Source organism: Pundamilia nyererei, unplaced genomic scaffold, assembly GCF_000239375.1.
Source record: "Pundamilia nyererei isolate P.nyererei 1_Seehausen unplaced genomic scaffold, PunNye1.0 scaffold00036, whole genome shotgun sequence".
NCBI classification, from domain to species: Eukaryota; Metazoa; Chordata; class Actinopteri; order Cichliformes; family Cichlidae; genus Pundamilia; species Pundamilia nyererei.
In genome coordinates, this window is record NW_005187437.1 from 600,021 (window position 1) to 617,324 (window position 17,304).

The following is a 17,304-nucleotide window of genomic DNA, read 5'->3' on the forward strand; positions in this document are numbered from 1 at the left end:
CACACACACACACACACACACACACACACACACACACACACACACACACACACCTCTTTGTATTCCTGGGTTGTGAATTAAACAGATTAGAAACCATTTATTCAGTAAATATGCAAATATCTTTGTTTACCTAGATTTTATCAAATAGACCATTCAAACTTCTGCTGATTTTAAAGAACATTGACTGTTATTAATTTGTTCGTGGTACTGGGAGCAATAACACGCTTTACATTTTATGTGAAACTGCAATGTAACTGTAGAGAGTTTATTCATGTAACGTCATTTTTAAAATTGCAAATTGTGTTACTAAATTCAAATGTCTAGATAACTTTCATTTCATACTTTGGGATGTGTTGTAGAAGGTGAAATAATAATAATATTAATAATAATGAAACAAATCAAACACAAAACAACAAAAACCCTTCAGAGGAAAAGAGTAGTGCACAGAAACAATCTGAAGTAATGGGAAGTAGACAAAAGAGTGAAGAAAAGAAAGAGGAATGCTAAGCAGAACTGGCAGAAGTAGATAGATATTCGTATTCACCTGTCTTCAGCAAATCAAGAAATTCACGTTTTCTCTGGAAAATGTGAAGTAGAGCTTTAAACTGAATGTCTCCGTTGAGGAACTTTTCTGATACAGATTTGAATGCTGAAGCCCCCAAAGCTATCATGGTTTGTGCTTCATCTGAAAATGATTCAACCAATCCCTCTCTAGCACCTGGAAAACGAGTACAAAAACCCAAACACATTTTACTGACTTTTTAGATAAAATAAAATGAAAGTCTGTTTATGGCTTTCTACATTTATTTTCTAAAATTTGTTAAATAGATATACTACACAAATAACACATCCAGCCTTACAAACCCACAGCCTGGCATTTACGTTCACATATTTATGTAAAATATAATATAAACATGAAATGGGCACTACACAGAAATGTGCAATTAATATTATGCTAGAGAGTAACAATAATCTAGACATTAATAAAGAGTAGTAGTACATTTTTTTTCAATTTTAAAGTTTACCTGCCAACTGGAAGATAGTTTTGGCCATGGGCCAGTTCATAAGATACTCAAATATTGAGTCTTCGCCTTGAATGTACTCTCCATTGACTTTGGGCCATGACTCCACCACAACAACAGACATGAGCTTCAGAAACTTTGTGATATTATGTATTTTCAAAAGCTTCAACACCCCTTCACCAGATTTATCCTAAGCAGAAAAAAGGGAATAGGTTAATGTGTGTGTGTGTTAATATGAATTTATAACTTTTTCTATTAACCCCCCCCCTCTCAATTTCCATTGAATGTACAATAATATCATGTGAAATTAATAAGCATTTTTCACAAGTTTTTGAAATCATACCTGGCAAATACGTGCAACTGCCTCCAGTGCACATTTCTCCATTGTGCTGCATAATGATGGACATGTATTGCTGGCCTTTTCCATTGTGGTACAGTATATTCCAATTTGATTTACATAATTTTCCTAGCACACAAGCACGTATCATCAATATGTTTTTCAGGTGCACATGCAATGATGATAACTCAAATAAAAATTCATTCTTACTTTTTTCAGTTTGCCTTCAAAATCCTTCATGAATGTACTTCTCCAGTTTTTAGTGTGTTCCTCATGACTAAAAGATACTGTCAGGATATTGCTCCATACCTACAAAAAAGATGTGCATTTTAATAGATTATTGCAGTGTCCACTAATAGGCATGTTAACTTGTACTTGATAAAAAAAAGTATGAAAATGTGAAACTCTGAAATTAAAGTCCAGGAAACAAAAGACTTAAACTGCTCAAATTTCACAGAAGATTGTCTGATACCACCACCAATTGCAGTGGCATTAGACTTAGATGCTTGACAGTAACAAGTGGTCCTAGTATTTACTGTTTTTTTTTTTTACTGTATTTACTGTTTGTTTATTGTTTGTTTGTTGCTATATTTAAAATGATAAATGACTTGAAATGATTCTGAAAAAGGAGAGGCGAGGTAAAAAAATTTTTCATGAAATTCGTTTGATTTTAGTTCTCTTTTTTCAAAAACGAATTCATAGTTGTAGATATGTCAGGCTCTTTTTATATGTGTAAAACAATGGCTTAGAGCAGACTGTAAGCCTAAATAAGGATCAAGTCCACACTTGATCCGTACTTTAATGCACCTATCACACATGCTATTCTTGTAGAAAAAAAATATTGTATTAATGCGCTTTACTTCACAGAAAATAAATGTGGTACACATTTAATTAAAAACAAAAATGAAGCAAAACAAAAGCAATTAAAAGCAAAATGAGACTATTGTTCACTTGCTTTGGTCCCCAACTATGAAGATGTTTTGAGATGGGCAAAGATGAGGCCACAAGGTATATATAAACTACCGGTCATATTTTTCAACACATCTTCTCCTTTAATCCCCAAAAGTTCATTCTGTTCATCTGGACGTAGTGTTTTCAGTGGGAGAAATGTTTCGTCACTCATCATTAATATCCAGAGAATTTACATATTAATGATCAAGCAACTGACCTCCCATCCCATTTTTCTTTCAGTGGTGCAGGTTTCAGTCATTATGCAAATGTTCTGTTTATAAGATTGGGGAAACCTGCAGTCAGCTGAGACTGAAGAAGTCACTTGGATGAGTGACGAAACATTTCTCCCACTGAAAACGTCCAGATGAATAAAATTAACTTTTGGGGATTTGCTTACCTGGATGATTGAGCATGAATCAAGACCTTCTCCTTTTATGTTTTTTCTTGATTTTCATGACTATTTACATTGTAGATTCTTACTGAAGGCAACAAGACTATGAATGAACACATGTGGAATTATGTAGTAAACAAAAAATTGTGAAATAACTCAAAATATGTTTAATATTTTAGGTTTTTCAAAATAGCCATCCTTTGCTTTGATTACTGCTTTGCACACTCTTAGCATTCTCTCTCTGAGCTTCATGAGGTCGTCAACTGAAATGGTTTTCCGACAGTCTTGAAGGAATTCCCAGAGTTCCTGAGCACTTGTTTTGCCTTCACTCTGTGGACCATCTTATCCCAAATCATCTCCACTGGGTTTAGGTCAGGTGACTGTGGAGGCCAGACCATGGTGCAGCACTCCATCACTCTCCTTCTTGCTCAAATAGCCCTTACACGGCCTAGAGGTGTGTTTGGGGTCAATGTCCTGTCCTGTCTCTCACTTAGCTGGTTGGTTCTTGCCATAATATGAATTCTAACAGTTGTCAAATAGGGCTGTCAGCTGTGTACCAACCTGACTTCTGCACAACACAACTGATGGTCCCAACCCCATTAAGAAGGCAAGAAATTCCACAAATGAACCCTGACTTGGCACACCTTTGAAGTGAAAACATTTCAGGACTACATCATGAAGCTCACTGAGAGAAGGCAGAGGGTTTGCAGTGCTGTCAACAAAGCAAACGGTGGCTACTCAGAGGAATCTAAAATATAAAACATATTTAGATTTATTTATCTTTTTCTTTCTTTGTTACATAATTCCATATATCTTGCTTCATATATTTGATGTCTTCAGTTTGTATCTACATTGTAGAAAGTAGTAAAAATTAAGACAAACCATTAAATGAGAAGGTGTGTCCAAACCTTTGACTGTTAGTGTACATTGATGTCCTCTTTTTTTGTTTTGTAAGATGAGCTATATCTAAGTGGCTACTGTGCTGATGATCAAAGTGAATTATTTATATGACACCATAACAGAGAACAAGAGCTTACTTAATTTCTACTTACCTTTATTTCATGGGGTACAGAAAAGTGCAAATGATTCCATTCATTGAGCAGTTTATTACTGAAGGTATTTCTTCGCCACTTCCTCATTGTTTCTAATGTCTCCCAAAATGACTCTTCCTGAATTTGCTGTCTTGTCTGTAACAGTTGTAAATTTCTTTATGAAATAAAATAAACTAAACACTGTCAATGTGAAATCAAAAATTACATTTAAGCATTAAAATTTATGGGTTTTTTTTTTTAATTTTGAGGTTTAGCAAAAAGAAACATATAGACATTTTGCTCATATGGTAGTCCAACCGACTAACAAGCAGCTCTGACCTGGGAATCATTGTGGCCGTAGACCTTGGCTATCAGACAGACTAGTTCAAGGAAGTGGAGAGGAAGGTCAGAGTAATTTGGATCTTTTGTGAAATTGCAGACAGAGCCAAGAAGCATTACTGCAGTTTTCAGGCAACACTCTCCATTTTTGTCATCGAAACTAGAAGAAAACATTACATTATTGTTTGAGGAAAGACTGCCATCAGCACTGACACTAAAAATCAATATTGATCCTTCTTCACAGATACTTGGCTATAATGAAAAACAGAGGCTTTTTATTGTACCTGTTATTTTGGTGACTTTCTCTTTTGATGACATGGGATATCAAATTTATCAGAACCTGTAATCAGAATCATAGTAGATATTTATTGAATATGAAGAAACATAGCTGTTGAAGGCAACAACACACATGTCACTGGACATAAAATAGAGTAGCCTTTCAGCATTTTATAAATCAGTGTGGTCAAGGAGAGACTTCAGCTCCTGCTCCTATTCTGAAATTTGTTTTTAGGCTTAGGCTAATATATCATGTGACAAGGGACTTTAGCCAATCACAGGCCTTTACATATCAGATCAGTTGAGTGCTATAAACAAAACTGACCAGAACGAAACTGCATAATAAAACATTCCTTGGCAGAGGAGGATTATAACCCTGTATTAAATCAAAAGTCAGTGTTGACTTTTATTTTTAAACTTTTGGGGTTGCTACTTGTGGTTACTATTATTTTGTTTAATTTTATTTTTAATTATTTATTTTATTTATATATCTTATCTGGCTTGGGGCAGTTTTGAACACAACACTCAGTCTCTTGTCACATAGCAGACATAAACCCCCTCACAAAAATGAGAAAGAAGGTTTTTCTTATTAAAAACAGCGACAAGCAAAATAATAATTAATAATATTAACTAATTATAAAAGGAATTAGTTTAAAAATAATTAGTTAATAATAATTAATTAAACAGTATTATTAATTAATAATTTATTTCTATAGAACTGAGGGAAGTTACATATTTATTTGACAACTTAATTTTATATACCTAAGCATTACTTAGTTATATAATATTAAATATAAGTAAAACTTGTTATTAATATTAATTTTAATTTTCACTTTGCTATTTAAAACTCTGTTTTTATTAAAACAAAATAACTGTTTTAAGAATAAATACCTTGTACATGGGTTGAGTTATGGCCGATCTGATGCTGAACTGCAAATAATGAAGAATGTCTAGTAGTTCAACTCTCACTGGACTGGACATTAAGCTCATTAGGTCATCCACCCGTATGAGACACATCCAAGAGTGCACAAGAAGACGATCAATGGCTGCCAGGTATGCATGTTCTTTCATGATCTCAATCTGATTTCTAGTTAAAGGGGTTAGGGTCAGGGCAGATAAATGGGACCAGACAAATTTAATTACATTTTAATGTCTTTATGGGGGATAAGCACTTACTGTGCGTAGCTGGGTCCTTTGATTCCCCTCAAGCCTCTCCAAGATTCAGATTGTGGATTCAAGACTGGGGTAACTGGCTCAAATGGTTTGCTTTCTCCTCTCAGTAGATGAATCAGAGGGATGACCAAGATCCACTTCTCATTATGGTGGTTTATAGCAGTGTGGCAAAGGTTCTCCAGCGCATCTGCAACTCTGTATAAGTCGAGAGATAAGTAAACATACAAGACCAGCAAAAAATTCACATAACACAGGACAGGAGACATTCATTTTTCCAGATATTTTAACAGGAGCACTACACTGGAAAACCCAGATTGTTTGTTGCACCAAAGTCAAATCAGGTTGATCAGATTATAGGTGACTGGATTCCAAAGTGATGATAAATTGCAGTGTTGTAACTATTGTATGTAAACAAACACAATTTATAATGTTTTAGTAAATTTTAACTTAAAACTGGGTTGTTCTTGTCTCCCATATTATCTTTGTAAAAACACAATCATTGTCACAATGTTTATGCTTAAAAATAAACCACATACTAATTACCTTTTTTTATCTGTCAAAGGATTTGCAAAGTTTTCCCAGAAAGTGGCAAACTGGCCCTGCGCCAATTCAGGCAGGCAAAGAAGACTGCATAGAATGGAAAGTTTATCTCTCATTCTGTCCTTCAGATGCATGTTGTAGACCAGCAAACCAATAATCCCTGCATGGAGATTTGGTAGCAAGTATTGTACTGTTTCACTTTTCTTTCTGGCCCTAAGACCAATAATTTCCTCTAGAAACTTTTTTAGAAGGTTTTTAATCTGGAAAAGGCAAAGGGTGAATATCAGAAAACATTGGAACATTGGAAACATTCAGTACTTTATCTTATACTGTTGGATTATAGATGTAATATGTTGAAACATAAAACACTTGTTACTTACCTGTTCTGAACCATATGGTAATCTCCACCGTTTTTCCATACCATCATGAAGTAGAGGACAGGAGTATGTATGAATGAACTGTTGCAGCAGGAGAAAGAAGTTTTCTACATTTTGTTCATTCCAGGTTGTGAGAAGATCAAAGATTATTTTTAACATCTCCCAGCCAGCTTGATCTCTCCCTTCCATCACAGTTTTATTTGCAGTATTCCAGTACCAGGCAGTGCTTAATTTGGGATGGATCATATCATCATATTGATGCCATTCACCTTTGAAGCACAAAATACATCAAGTTTGGTAATGGTTACATTTATTATTCAGTTGGTCCATTCATACTATTGTTTTGGCCAATACCGGGTGCATTTATTGATGATTGGGGTTCAGTGATTTATTATGTACTGAACATCTTGCTTTAAAGCTTGATCCTCTACACTTTTGGGGGAATATAAGATTAGAACATTTAGGCTTGTGCATATTGAATTTTAATAACCACAGAACTTTATATAGTTTCTATAGTTTCTACTCCCTAGGTTTCTTTTATTGTGCCTCCCCTTTATTCCGCGTTTTATGTTTAGTCTTTCTTGTCTCTATGTTCGTGCATCCCCTCTGTCCAGACCATCCCTTTGTCTCAGTCGGTCCTGTCTCGTTGTCTCAGTGTTTCCTCTGCCTGTTGTTATGTTGTTCCATGTGCTGTGTGTTCCTTTGTATTTTCTAGGTCCTAGCTTCTAGTTCCCAGGTTTCTAGTTTGTTTTGGTCTTAGTTTTTAGTTTTAGGGCTATGTTTTCTTATTTCTGGTATTTGAGTTTTGTCACAGCATAATAAAGCTGCCTCTTTTAGTTTACCCCTTTTTGTTCATGAGTCCTACGTTTGAGTCCTCTTCCTGCCTGAAGGGCTGTGCGATATGACCAAAGTCTCATATCCCAATATAAGACATCTATTGTCCCGAATAACGATATATATCACAAAATAGTACATTTTATCTTATTCTGTGAATCTTCGCAACTCGATTTGTGTGAAGTGTTTTCAGCGGGGCTTCGTGTACCTGGAGTTGAGTATTTTGACCCATGCATGAAACTATATAGTTTTAGATATAAGTTGTATGGGCCGTCATTTTCTTTGTCAATATTTATTACATGGCATGCTGCGGGGAAATGCCTGTTCTAACGTTTGAGTCTAAGGTTTATTTTGAGCACCTGACAGCTCTTTTTTGCTTGTCATCCGTAAACTCTCTTGATACTCTTTCAAATCAAAATCAAATCACTTTTATTGTCACATCACATGTGCAGGTACATTGGTACAGTACATGTGAGTGAAATTCTTGTGTGCGAGCTTCACAAGTGTAGGTGATTCTTGTGTAGGTGGTAGCAAAACAAATAAAGCAGGTCATCTACTAAAATTGGTGGTTCAGTCCCTGGCTTCTCCCACCTTCAGTGTGCATGCCTAAATATCCTTGGGCAAGACACTGAACCCCAAGTTGCTCCCTGAAGTGTTCATCAGAGTGTAAATATGTGTGAATGTTAGAGAGAAAGCATTTAAATTTAGAAAAACTGTGCCTGTATGAATGGGTGTCAATGGGTGAATGAGGCATGTAGATAAAGCGCTTTCAGTGCTAAAATTCACCAAATTCTCAATCTAATGAATATCTTACATATAGTTAGCAAACTATCAAGGAAGACTTTACTGAGGAGAGAATATGTGCAAATTGTGGTTCTAGTGTCAACAACTGACTGCAGAGGGTTCGTTACAATAAAACCATACTCTCACAGACAGTAAAAATAGTATAAACATCTCTCTAGTGAAAATGTCTGCTGTTTGACCAAGTAGACCAAAGGTTGCCTCCTTCCTTACTTGGAGATTAGCAGTTGATGGAGGTGAAAAAGGGTTTGCTCTCTTGTGGATGTGACATCATCAAAGCAGACTGCTTTCTTAGTATAGGTCTAAAAATTGGGCATACATTAAAGCCCACTATTGAACCATTGTTTTTCTCAGTTTTGTTTTGTTTTTTTAGCATTTATTAAATACAGTAATTAAATCTAATATTTGCAAAATCTATATCAATAATATGAATTTAGAATACCTTCTCTTGTTAAAAGCCCTTGTTTGATCGACAGGCATCTGTTGATGTAGTCATTTTTCTCTTCCTGGTAGATGGCCTCATAAATTAACTCCTTTTTACTGTGCTTGTGAACTGCATATTTGTAGGGTATACGCTCATGAAGTCTTTCCTTGGGAATTTTAATATGTCCTTCAACAAGATATCTCTTATCTCCAAGAGACCTAATAACCAGAAAGTTATTGTTAGAGATGGGACATACAGATGACAGACAATCTAATAATTCGATAGAAACTAATATAATTTCTATACTGGCAAAAATAGGAATATTTAATCACATCTAAATTCAGTCTCACTGATTTTCCGTGGAGAATTTAAAAAAAAAAACATTGTTTTTGAACAAACAAATAACAACAATAAGTTATACCTGGGGAACATTGCGATCGAACCATCCCAGCTTCCTAACAGTGCAGCAGATTTTAACACAACAACGTCTTTCTCTGGATCCCAGTGAAATTCTTTAGAAACGACAACGTGAAAATACACAGATATTCCTTCACTGACTGATGAACTGGAATAACAGGAAAAAGGCAAATAAATAATTTGATGGTTAAAAATATGAACTCAAATATGTATATTCTACATCCTGTTACTTACTTTTGTGGTCTCTGATGGCCCACTTGGACATCACTATGATGGGGAGGGCAGGGTGAAGTTGGTGGCCTAGAGCCAACTACATCTCTCTTGCCTCGTTGCTGTTCTTTTGCCAGATGTGCACCTGTGTCCTTATTTGAGTTAGTGGAAGTAGCCTTATAAATGTAAAAAAAAAAATGTAAAAAAAACAAACAAACCAGTTTTATTTCTTATTTTATATACTGTATGAGTAGAAGAAAATAAAACTTAAGTCCTACAAGAGTCTGATTGGTAGTCAGAAAAATATGTTTAATGTAGAGCGACAATATGTCAATTTTCACCTTCTACTTATGAAAATGGATATTAATTAATGTTAGTAAATTGGTTTCAGATCGGAAAAAAACATTTCAGAAATGTTACATTTTAAAAATCTTTTCCCTCATGTTTTAATTTTGTGGTTTTGTATTAAACTCAGTTTGTCAGTTAAAACTCTGTATTTGTCTTCATAATACCTCGGTGCTTTTGGTGGTGTCCTTTGTTACCGCCGTTGTGGAAACAGATAGGTTTGTTTCAGGTGTTGCCTTACTGCGTAATTCAGAGTCACTTTCAACAGTCACAGCAAGATGTCCCTCTTTCTTATTACAAGACTCTATACCTTGAGGGAGAGTAGCTAATTTACTTTCCAGCTGTGTCTGCAGAAGGGATGTGGATCTGCTTCCATTTTCTGCTACAACTTGGGTTGCAATGTTGTCTGGTGTTGTAGAATGCTCTCTGTCTGGCTGTGATTCAGCAGCAGCCAATTGTACCTAAAGAATAGCTACAGAGTTAGTTCACCAAATACCTATTAAAATTTTTAAGTATTTATTGAGATAGGGTTTCTCTGGAAGCAGAGCCTACACTGTTTTTGTAATTAATCCTAATAACATGTTATCTCTAATACACACAGAGTTGTGCCACTTTTTAGTTCAAACATGATGTTTGTCTTTGCAAACTCATAACTAAGGGGAACCAGTAAGTTAGTACACTGTCTGAACAAGATAAACAGGACATTATGGAAGATGAACTTAAAGGTCTGGATAAACCGGTTCTTCTATCTTTGAAACTTTGTTTTTTACTGCAGTTGAAGTTTAGTGTAAAACAAGCAGACAAAACAATGTTTTACTTCCAGAAAGAACAATCTATGGTTTCCTGTTTAACTATTGCTGGATAAATATATTCCTTAATATATGTTTCTTGTTGTTATAAGATTGAATATTTTCTCCTCATACTATGATTTTGTATTTCGGTATAAACCTCAGTTTGAGGTTAAAACTCTGTGTTTGACCTCATAATACCTCAGTATCTTTGCTGGTGTCCCTTGTTACTGGGCTGGGTCTTGAAGACTTCTCTGACTTTGTGGTATTTTGATCATCTGAATAACACGTCTCAACTCCTTCTACTTGTTCTTTTTTCCTGTCAGCCTGTTTTGTGACTGTATTTTGATCTGCGTTCATGGAGTTTTTCTTATCAGCAGTCTTCCGAGAGAGATTTTGAGATGTTGTTTTGTTTGCATCTTGGTGTGGGGCAGGCTGCGTTGCTGCTTTGGCTTCTTTTAATATGTCCTCAGATGATTCAGGGACAGTAGACTCAGCTTCTTTGGTTGTTGGGAAATCTTTGGAGTTAGACAAAGGTCCAGGATGAACATCACTTAGCTTGTCAGCAGGAGTTTGATATGGATCCGGGGTGTCATCTTTGTTTATATCTGATGAATCCCTTGTTTGATGTGCTGCTATTTTGCTGTGGGCAGATGTAGGGGAGGGTGTTGTTGTGGGAACAGACAGGTTTGTTTCAGGTGTTGCCTCAGTGCATGAGTCAGAGTTAATTTCAGCAGCCACAGCATTTTGCTTCTGTTTCTCCTCACAAACTGCTAGTTCACTGTCAAACTGTGTCTGGTGAAGAGATGAAGATGCACTTTCATTTTTCACTGTGGCTGGGTCTGTACTGCTATCTGATGATGCAGCACCTTTGCTGTCCAGCTCAGAATCATCAGTAGCCAACTGTCCCTGAAAAAAACTACACAGTTAGTTCAGGAAATACCATTTCAAACTGATAATTTCTAGAAGCAGAAATTAACACTTTTTGTATTACTGTGCTATAAAAGGGTAGAGAGATGGGAAACTAATGCAAGCAGCATAACAAACCCTCTACTGCATAGCGTTGCCCTGAGGGAACAAACCACATTTTCATGCCTCACACTGGCCCTTCAAAAAAAACCCAACTTTTTTTTTCAAATAATGCTACCAGGCACAATTTTAGGGTGAAGGCTTGAGTCAGGGTTAGGGTAAGGTTTAGGCAGGGACTTGTGATGGGTAGGGTCAGGATAAGTCTCTAGGAAATGAATTTAAGTTAATGTAATGTCCCCAAAAGTGCGCGCGTGCATGGGGTTATGATCAAATGTTGGATGTATTTTGGTGTTTTATTGTTCTGTGAAATGTTTACATTGTTTATTTGTTGTTTATTTATTTGTTCATCCTCGTTGTACTAATAAAACTTATTATAGAATAACTTGGTGTTTGACTACCCTTGTCGCACAGTGTTGCCTTGAAGCAACAAACCAATATCTGTTTGGGGGGGGGCAGGGTGTCAAATTTTATGATTGATATATTGTTAGGGACCCTAAAGCTCCCCCAAAATAGGGAGAAATATTTTTTCCCCAAAAATGAAAAAGCCATGCAGTAGAGGGTTAACAAAAAGCAGGTCTTTAATGTGGCTTTTCATGTTGTGATGAAAGTCCAGAACATAAAATTTACAAAGTTAAAAAAGAACAGGAGGAAGAGATGACACAAGGGTAATAAGACACAGCTGAATGTAATCAGCATACACAAATAAAGCTCAAAAACAGGACACGAGAGACAAGAACTTGCAGGAAGTAACATAGAACTAAACACACAGGCAAGAAACACACACTTAACACAATACAGGGGACACAGGGGAAGGCAAGAATAACAGACACAAAACTGTAAATTCTAAACACTAACAGAAAGTAGCAAAAACTAAAGACTAAGGATCCTAAGAGACTAGCCATAGTACAGAGTGAAAGTAAAACCAGTCAAAAAATGCCTAGCAAGTACATAACTCAAAAGAAAGTCAAACGAAAGTCAAACTCATAACTCTTGAATAACTGTACAATAATTAGAGTTAAACCAAATTAGATATTTGTACAATAAAATAACCATGGCAGAGGGAAAAAGAAACACCACTAATTACAATTATAAAATTCAGAAAACTCATAAACAGGAGCAAACCTGGGTCCTTGTGCTCAAAAGTACAAACACTGGTCAAAGTTAAACTTGGAAGGTCTGCAAAAGCATTTTCTTGTATTTTTAATAGCGTGTTTACTGCTCTGGATAATCTTGGTGTAAAGGAAGGAAACAAGGAAGTCTTTTTTTGTTTTTTGTTTTGTTTTACCTGTATTTGGGTGGTATTTTCCTTTATACCTTCATCTTCTTTTGGAGCCTGGTCTTGATCCTCCTTTTGGGTTTTCTCCTTAGTCGTGGTTGAAATTATATGTGTTGATGTGGCACCATCTGTTTAACAATTATTTCTATGTAAGTTTTATATATATCTAATCACAGTAAACATGGCATTGGAGATGATCCAGTTTTTTTCCTTATTCATATGACCCTGATCTTTGACCTATGACCACAAAGCATTACATTTTCAAATGCTATATTTTGTTATCTTTACCCAGTGATTAACTGAATGGAGCAAATTGGACTGATATCTTTGGCTTGTATAAGCTGTAAAACTTTTTAAAGATTTTAAGGTGTATTTTGTGAAACTTTATGGCATCTTTGTGATGTCACAGGGTGCTGTACTGAAAAATAAAAAGTGTCTTGTACAGCTCTCTCCATGCCCTATTGTATGATGTATTACTTGATATGGTTTCTTGCATTTTTTTTCAGAGTCAGCTTTGACGGCAATGGAAGTTGAGATCAAATGCTTGGCAAACCTAGGTACTCGTGTCCTTTATGGCCTAGTATATTGTTGTGAAATTTGAAGACAATTCATTAAAAAATGTGGGTATTATGAAGTTTTCACCAAATTTAAAATAAAGAAAACTGTGGATGCTATGCTGTTAACAAACAGACAAACAAACAAAACTGATTACATACGCCCTCCCTTTGGGGGAAGAACAATGGAAATGACTATACTTCTATACTTGTGTTTCAGATGATTATCAGAACACTGTGTCATTTTCATTCTAGTTAAACATCCACCTACAGTACTGTTTTATGGTTGCAAATGAAGTTTTACTATTATGACAGGAAACTTACCTTGAGCCTTTTTTTGAGACAAAAGAAATAACTTGTTGCCACATTCAGGGCAGAATTTAAATGTACTGTCCACTTGAGTTCCACATTCGGTGCAAAACATGATTGTCTGAAACAAAATATAATATTATAAATGACAGAAACATTGTAATGCCCTTGAGCATCGTTAGTATAATTCAAGCTGTTTCAAAAACTGTTTTACCAAATTGATTTATATCATCTTATCTTCTGTATGTTGTAATAAGTTAAATAGGCGGCAGCATTGATGAATTTGAAACATTTAATCTGTGTTAACATTCTTGTCCATAAACAATTTACAGTGACATGATTTTCATGTCAGACCTTAAATACTGCTACACTGCACGCATTATTGAAAAGAATGCATATCTATATTTTGACATAGTCATTGTGATAACAGAAGATGTGTGTATATTGTATGAATAGATTATTGCAGTATTAGTGATTTAGTTGTATTAACGATAGTTAAGCATTATAGTCGTTATTCATTTAAGTAGGTCATAGGTCAAGCTGCTAAACATTTACGCATAGAGCACACACATAGAACTGGCAGAATAGGTCAGAGGTTTATGTAAGAAGCAGAGACGACAGAGCTGCTGTTAGTGGGATAAGGAGGGGTAAGCCAAAGCAAGGAGAACATAGTGTGCGAAGGAGTGGGCAGCAAGGACACGAGATAGGGAGGCAGGAGATAGAGAGGGACCTGTCACGGTCCTGGGTCATTTTGACCCAGCATTTTCAGTTCTTATATTCCTTTGTATTATGGTTTTTTATTCTGATCCTTTTGTCATGCTTTGTTTATTAGTATTATTCTATGTTTCAGTTATTCTTTGTGAGGGATTAGTTCTTAAGTTGTGTCTCTCGTTTAGTGTAAGTTCAGTTCAGTGTCAAGTCTGTGTCTGTTTCTTGTTTCCCATTTTATTGTGAAAGGTTGTGCCTCATCTCAGTGTGTCTAGCTTTGCTCCCCGTGTCTCGTTAGCCCAAACCCTCCCAGCTGTGTCTCCCTCCTGTTTTCCATTACACTAAACGAGAGACACAACTTAAGAACTAATCCCTCACAAAGAATAACTGAAACATAGAATAATACTAATAAACAAAGCATGACAAAAGGATCAGAATACAAACCATAATACAAAGGAATATAAGAACTGAAAATGCTGGGTCAAAATGACCCAGGACCGTGACAGGACCAGCAGGAACTAGTTTTTAGAGACAAAGGTTGTTGATTTCTGTGTGTCAATGTGTGCTGCTGGAACTGCCCCAGTAGATTTTGATGTTGGATGCTGAGCTGTGAAAATCCCCAAGTACATGTAATAAAATAAATTTTTTTATTCTGAGAAAAAACAGGAATGGGATATTACACTGTTTTATGATACATTGTACTGCTGATTTATAAGAAATGCTGTTTGCAGAGAATCAAAGCCTTTTTTTATTAGAAAGAACAAAACATGCTGCACAGGAAGCTAAGGCCTGTGGATATTTAGGTTTTATGACTTTGAAGGGGGGGCAAAGAGTGTGCGTAACTGTCAGACAACTCGAGATCTGGTGGACACCCTCCTGTTCAAAGTATTGTATAGAATAAAAAGATTGTTGATTGAGCATTAAACACCAATTCTTTGATCTTCAGCCCAAAGACCAAAGAATTGGGATATCTAACAATATTTATGTAAAAGATCAATAGCCCAAAGACTATCATGTGAATAACAGTTGGCTGGTTGTTATTTTCTTATACTGTTAGTGTTTAGTGTGTGAATGTGTGTGTGAATGGGCGGATGACTGGATGTGTAAAGCACTTTGGGGCCCTTAGGGACTAGTAAAGCGCTATACAAATACAGGCAATATGGAGTCTTAGCACACGAAAATTAAAGCTCCATAATGTTCATTTGTTGATGAGAGCTTTGAAAACATGTTACTTTTATGTTTATCATTGAAGTAGTTTAAAGTGGTGATGTTCTGTACTGTTGTAAAGGCTGTAAAAGAGGGAGAGATTCCTGGAAGAGGGTGGACAAGGATTGGTCTTTGAAAGATGTTTCAATGATTAGCTATTCATGCTATAGTAGAAAGTGTAACAACCAGCTCCCGTCTACTGTACTTGGTCAGTCATTTACTCTTATTGTCATTTACAGTAAAAGAGGTGTTTCCTTTGGCTGTTTTTCCTATCATGTCTAATAAGCAACTGATATTCACACACAGAATCAAAAGTGTAATCTAATAAGTTTTTCTTTTTGTTTGTCTTTTGTTCAAAACTCAAATATGTTTCGTTTATTACCATAAAAATAGCAAAGCTACAAAAAAGGAATGTTGATACATCCTTGTTCTTAATATTAATATGTATCATTAAAATATCAGTTTAAACCTTTAACACAGTATGTTTCATTGAACCTTAACAAACCATATTCTATTTCTCTTACACTCTGATTAAGATATTGTTTAATGATATTCTCTCATTTTAGAAAGTCACAAAAACATGCTCAGTTGTGGACATTAGGTGGCAGTATTGAGTATTTTAAAAGACTAGATCTTTTTACCTTTATAATCTCATTCCCTGTGAACAATCCATGGTGGCAAGACTTTAGTGATAAATACTAAACTGATGTTATTTAATTAAAACACTGCATGTACATACATGTAGGGTATGTATGTATACTCCACAGTAACGGAATCCAAAAAGTTCTTCAAACACAGTAACAAACACTGTGGTGTACTTACAATGGTGATGAAAAATAAAGAGAGCAAAACACAAAAAGGTGCATACATCTGCAAATCTTATAATGTTCAGTTTTTAGTTAAAGCATTGGAAATGTGTTACATATTATTTGTTGAAGTTATACTTGAAGGTGTACTTTTGCTGTACTATTGTAAAAGCCTCAGTAATAAAAAAGAATTGTGGTGTGTTATCAACACACCACAACAGATTTGATATAGCTTACTGGAGTCACAGAGTTATTTTCACTTTCATTTACAGTAACGGAGGGGGTGATTCATAACTTTAACCTATCTTTCCTATACTCAAAACTTGTTCCAGACTTTTCCCTTTGCAAAAAAATTAGCAATTGCTTTATAAAAAATTATAACTGCATTAAAAAAAATCTTGTAGAATGTTTTATTTGATGTATTTTATGAAATTAATTTAGGCCATCTTGCATTATGTAGTAGCATTTAACAGTTAAAAAGACTTATTTAGATTCATAATGTTTGTCTTTTTATCTTTAAATTATAATACAGGACAGGGTGATTAGGGATATGCTGAAGTTCAGTAGGAAGTATACAGTTCGGTCAAATGCTGTTACAGATGACTAATTTCTATTGTAATGAAAGACGAATAAAACACGTCTGATAATATTTAATATTACAGACACAAAACTTTAATCTCGGGCATGTCCCAATGCATTATTATTATCAGTAAGGATAGTTGTTAGATGTCCTACCTTGTTTGTTCTTCTTCCTCACATTGTCAGCACTGCATGTCTGACCTACAGTCTGGTGCTACAGGATATAGCTTAGTCGTTCCCATATTTACTTTCATTTTCATTTACAGTGAAAGGTGTGGCTGTTTTTCAAATCATGCAATCAATAGATATCGTGGTGGTGGGGGGCGGCATCACGGGCATCGGCAACAAAAAAATATTAAAAACATTGCTTGTGCTCATGCTGCCCCGACATCATGCCAGCGCATATTGGGAATGGTACAGGCACCGATCGGTTTTCGATCGGTTTTCTATCGCCCATTTCCTGGGAGTAAGGGCGCCCTCCGTTTGCGAGGTGCGCCTGCTGCTTGCTGCACCGGGAGGAGAGGGCGGGGGATTGTCCTCAGCTGTGCTCCCCGTGTGTTCCCACGTCCCTCATTACCTTC

The 17,304-nt window shown here is 35.7% G+C and overlaps 2 protein-coding genes across 2 annotated transcripts; both read right to left on the reverse strand.

Annotated features, from left to right (window-relative positions):
- Positions 1–1,014: 1,014 nt before the first annotated feature.
- LOC102209541 (E3 ubiquitin-protein ligase RNF213-like) lies at positions 1,015–5,418 on the reverse strand. The gene is made up of 7 exons (XM_005730367.1): positions 5,239–5,418; positions 4,356–4,411; positions 4,072–4,231; positions 3,754–3,888; positions 1,570–1,668; positions 1,366–1,488; positions 1,015–1,212 (listed from the first exon to the last, which is right to left on the reverse strand). The coding sequence occupies exons 1-7, from the start codon at positions 5,416–5,418 to the stop codon at positions 1,015–1,017; spliced, it is 951 nt and encodes a 316-aa protein (XP_005730424.1).
- Positions 5,419–9,143: 3,725 nt separating this feature from the next.
- Positions 9,144–16,938, reverse strand: LOC102209828 (clumping factor A-like). Its single transcript, XM_005730368.1, has 5 exons — positions 16,880–16,938; positions 13,440–13,545; positions 12,571–12,689; positions 10,458–11,165; positions 9,144–9,299 (listed from the first exon to the last, which is right to left on the reverse strand). Exons 2-5 carry the CDS (start codon positions 13,537–13,539, stop codon positions 9,144–9,146), a joined length of 1,083 nt encoding a protein of 360 aa, XP_005730425.1. The 5' UTR covers positions 13,540–13,545; positions 16,880–16,938.
- Between the last annotated feature and the right edge of the window lie 366 nt (positions 16,939–17,304).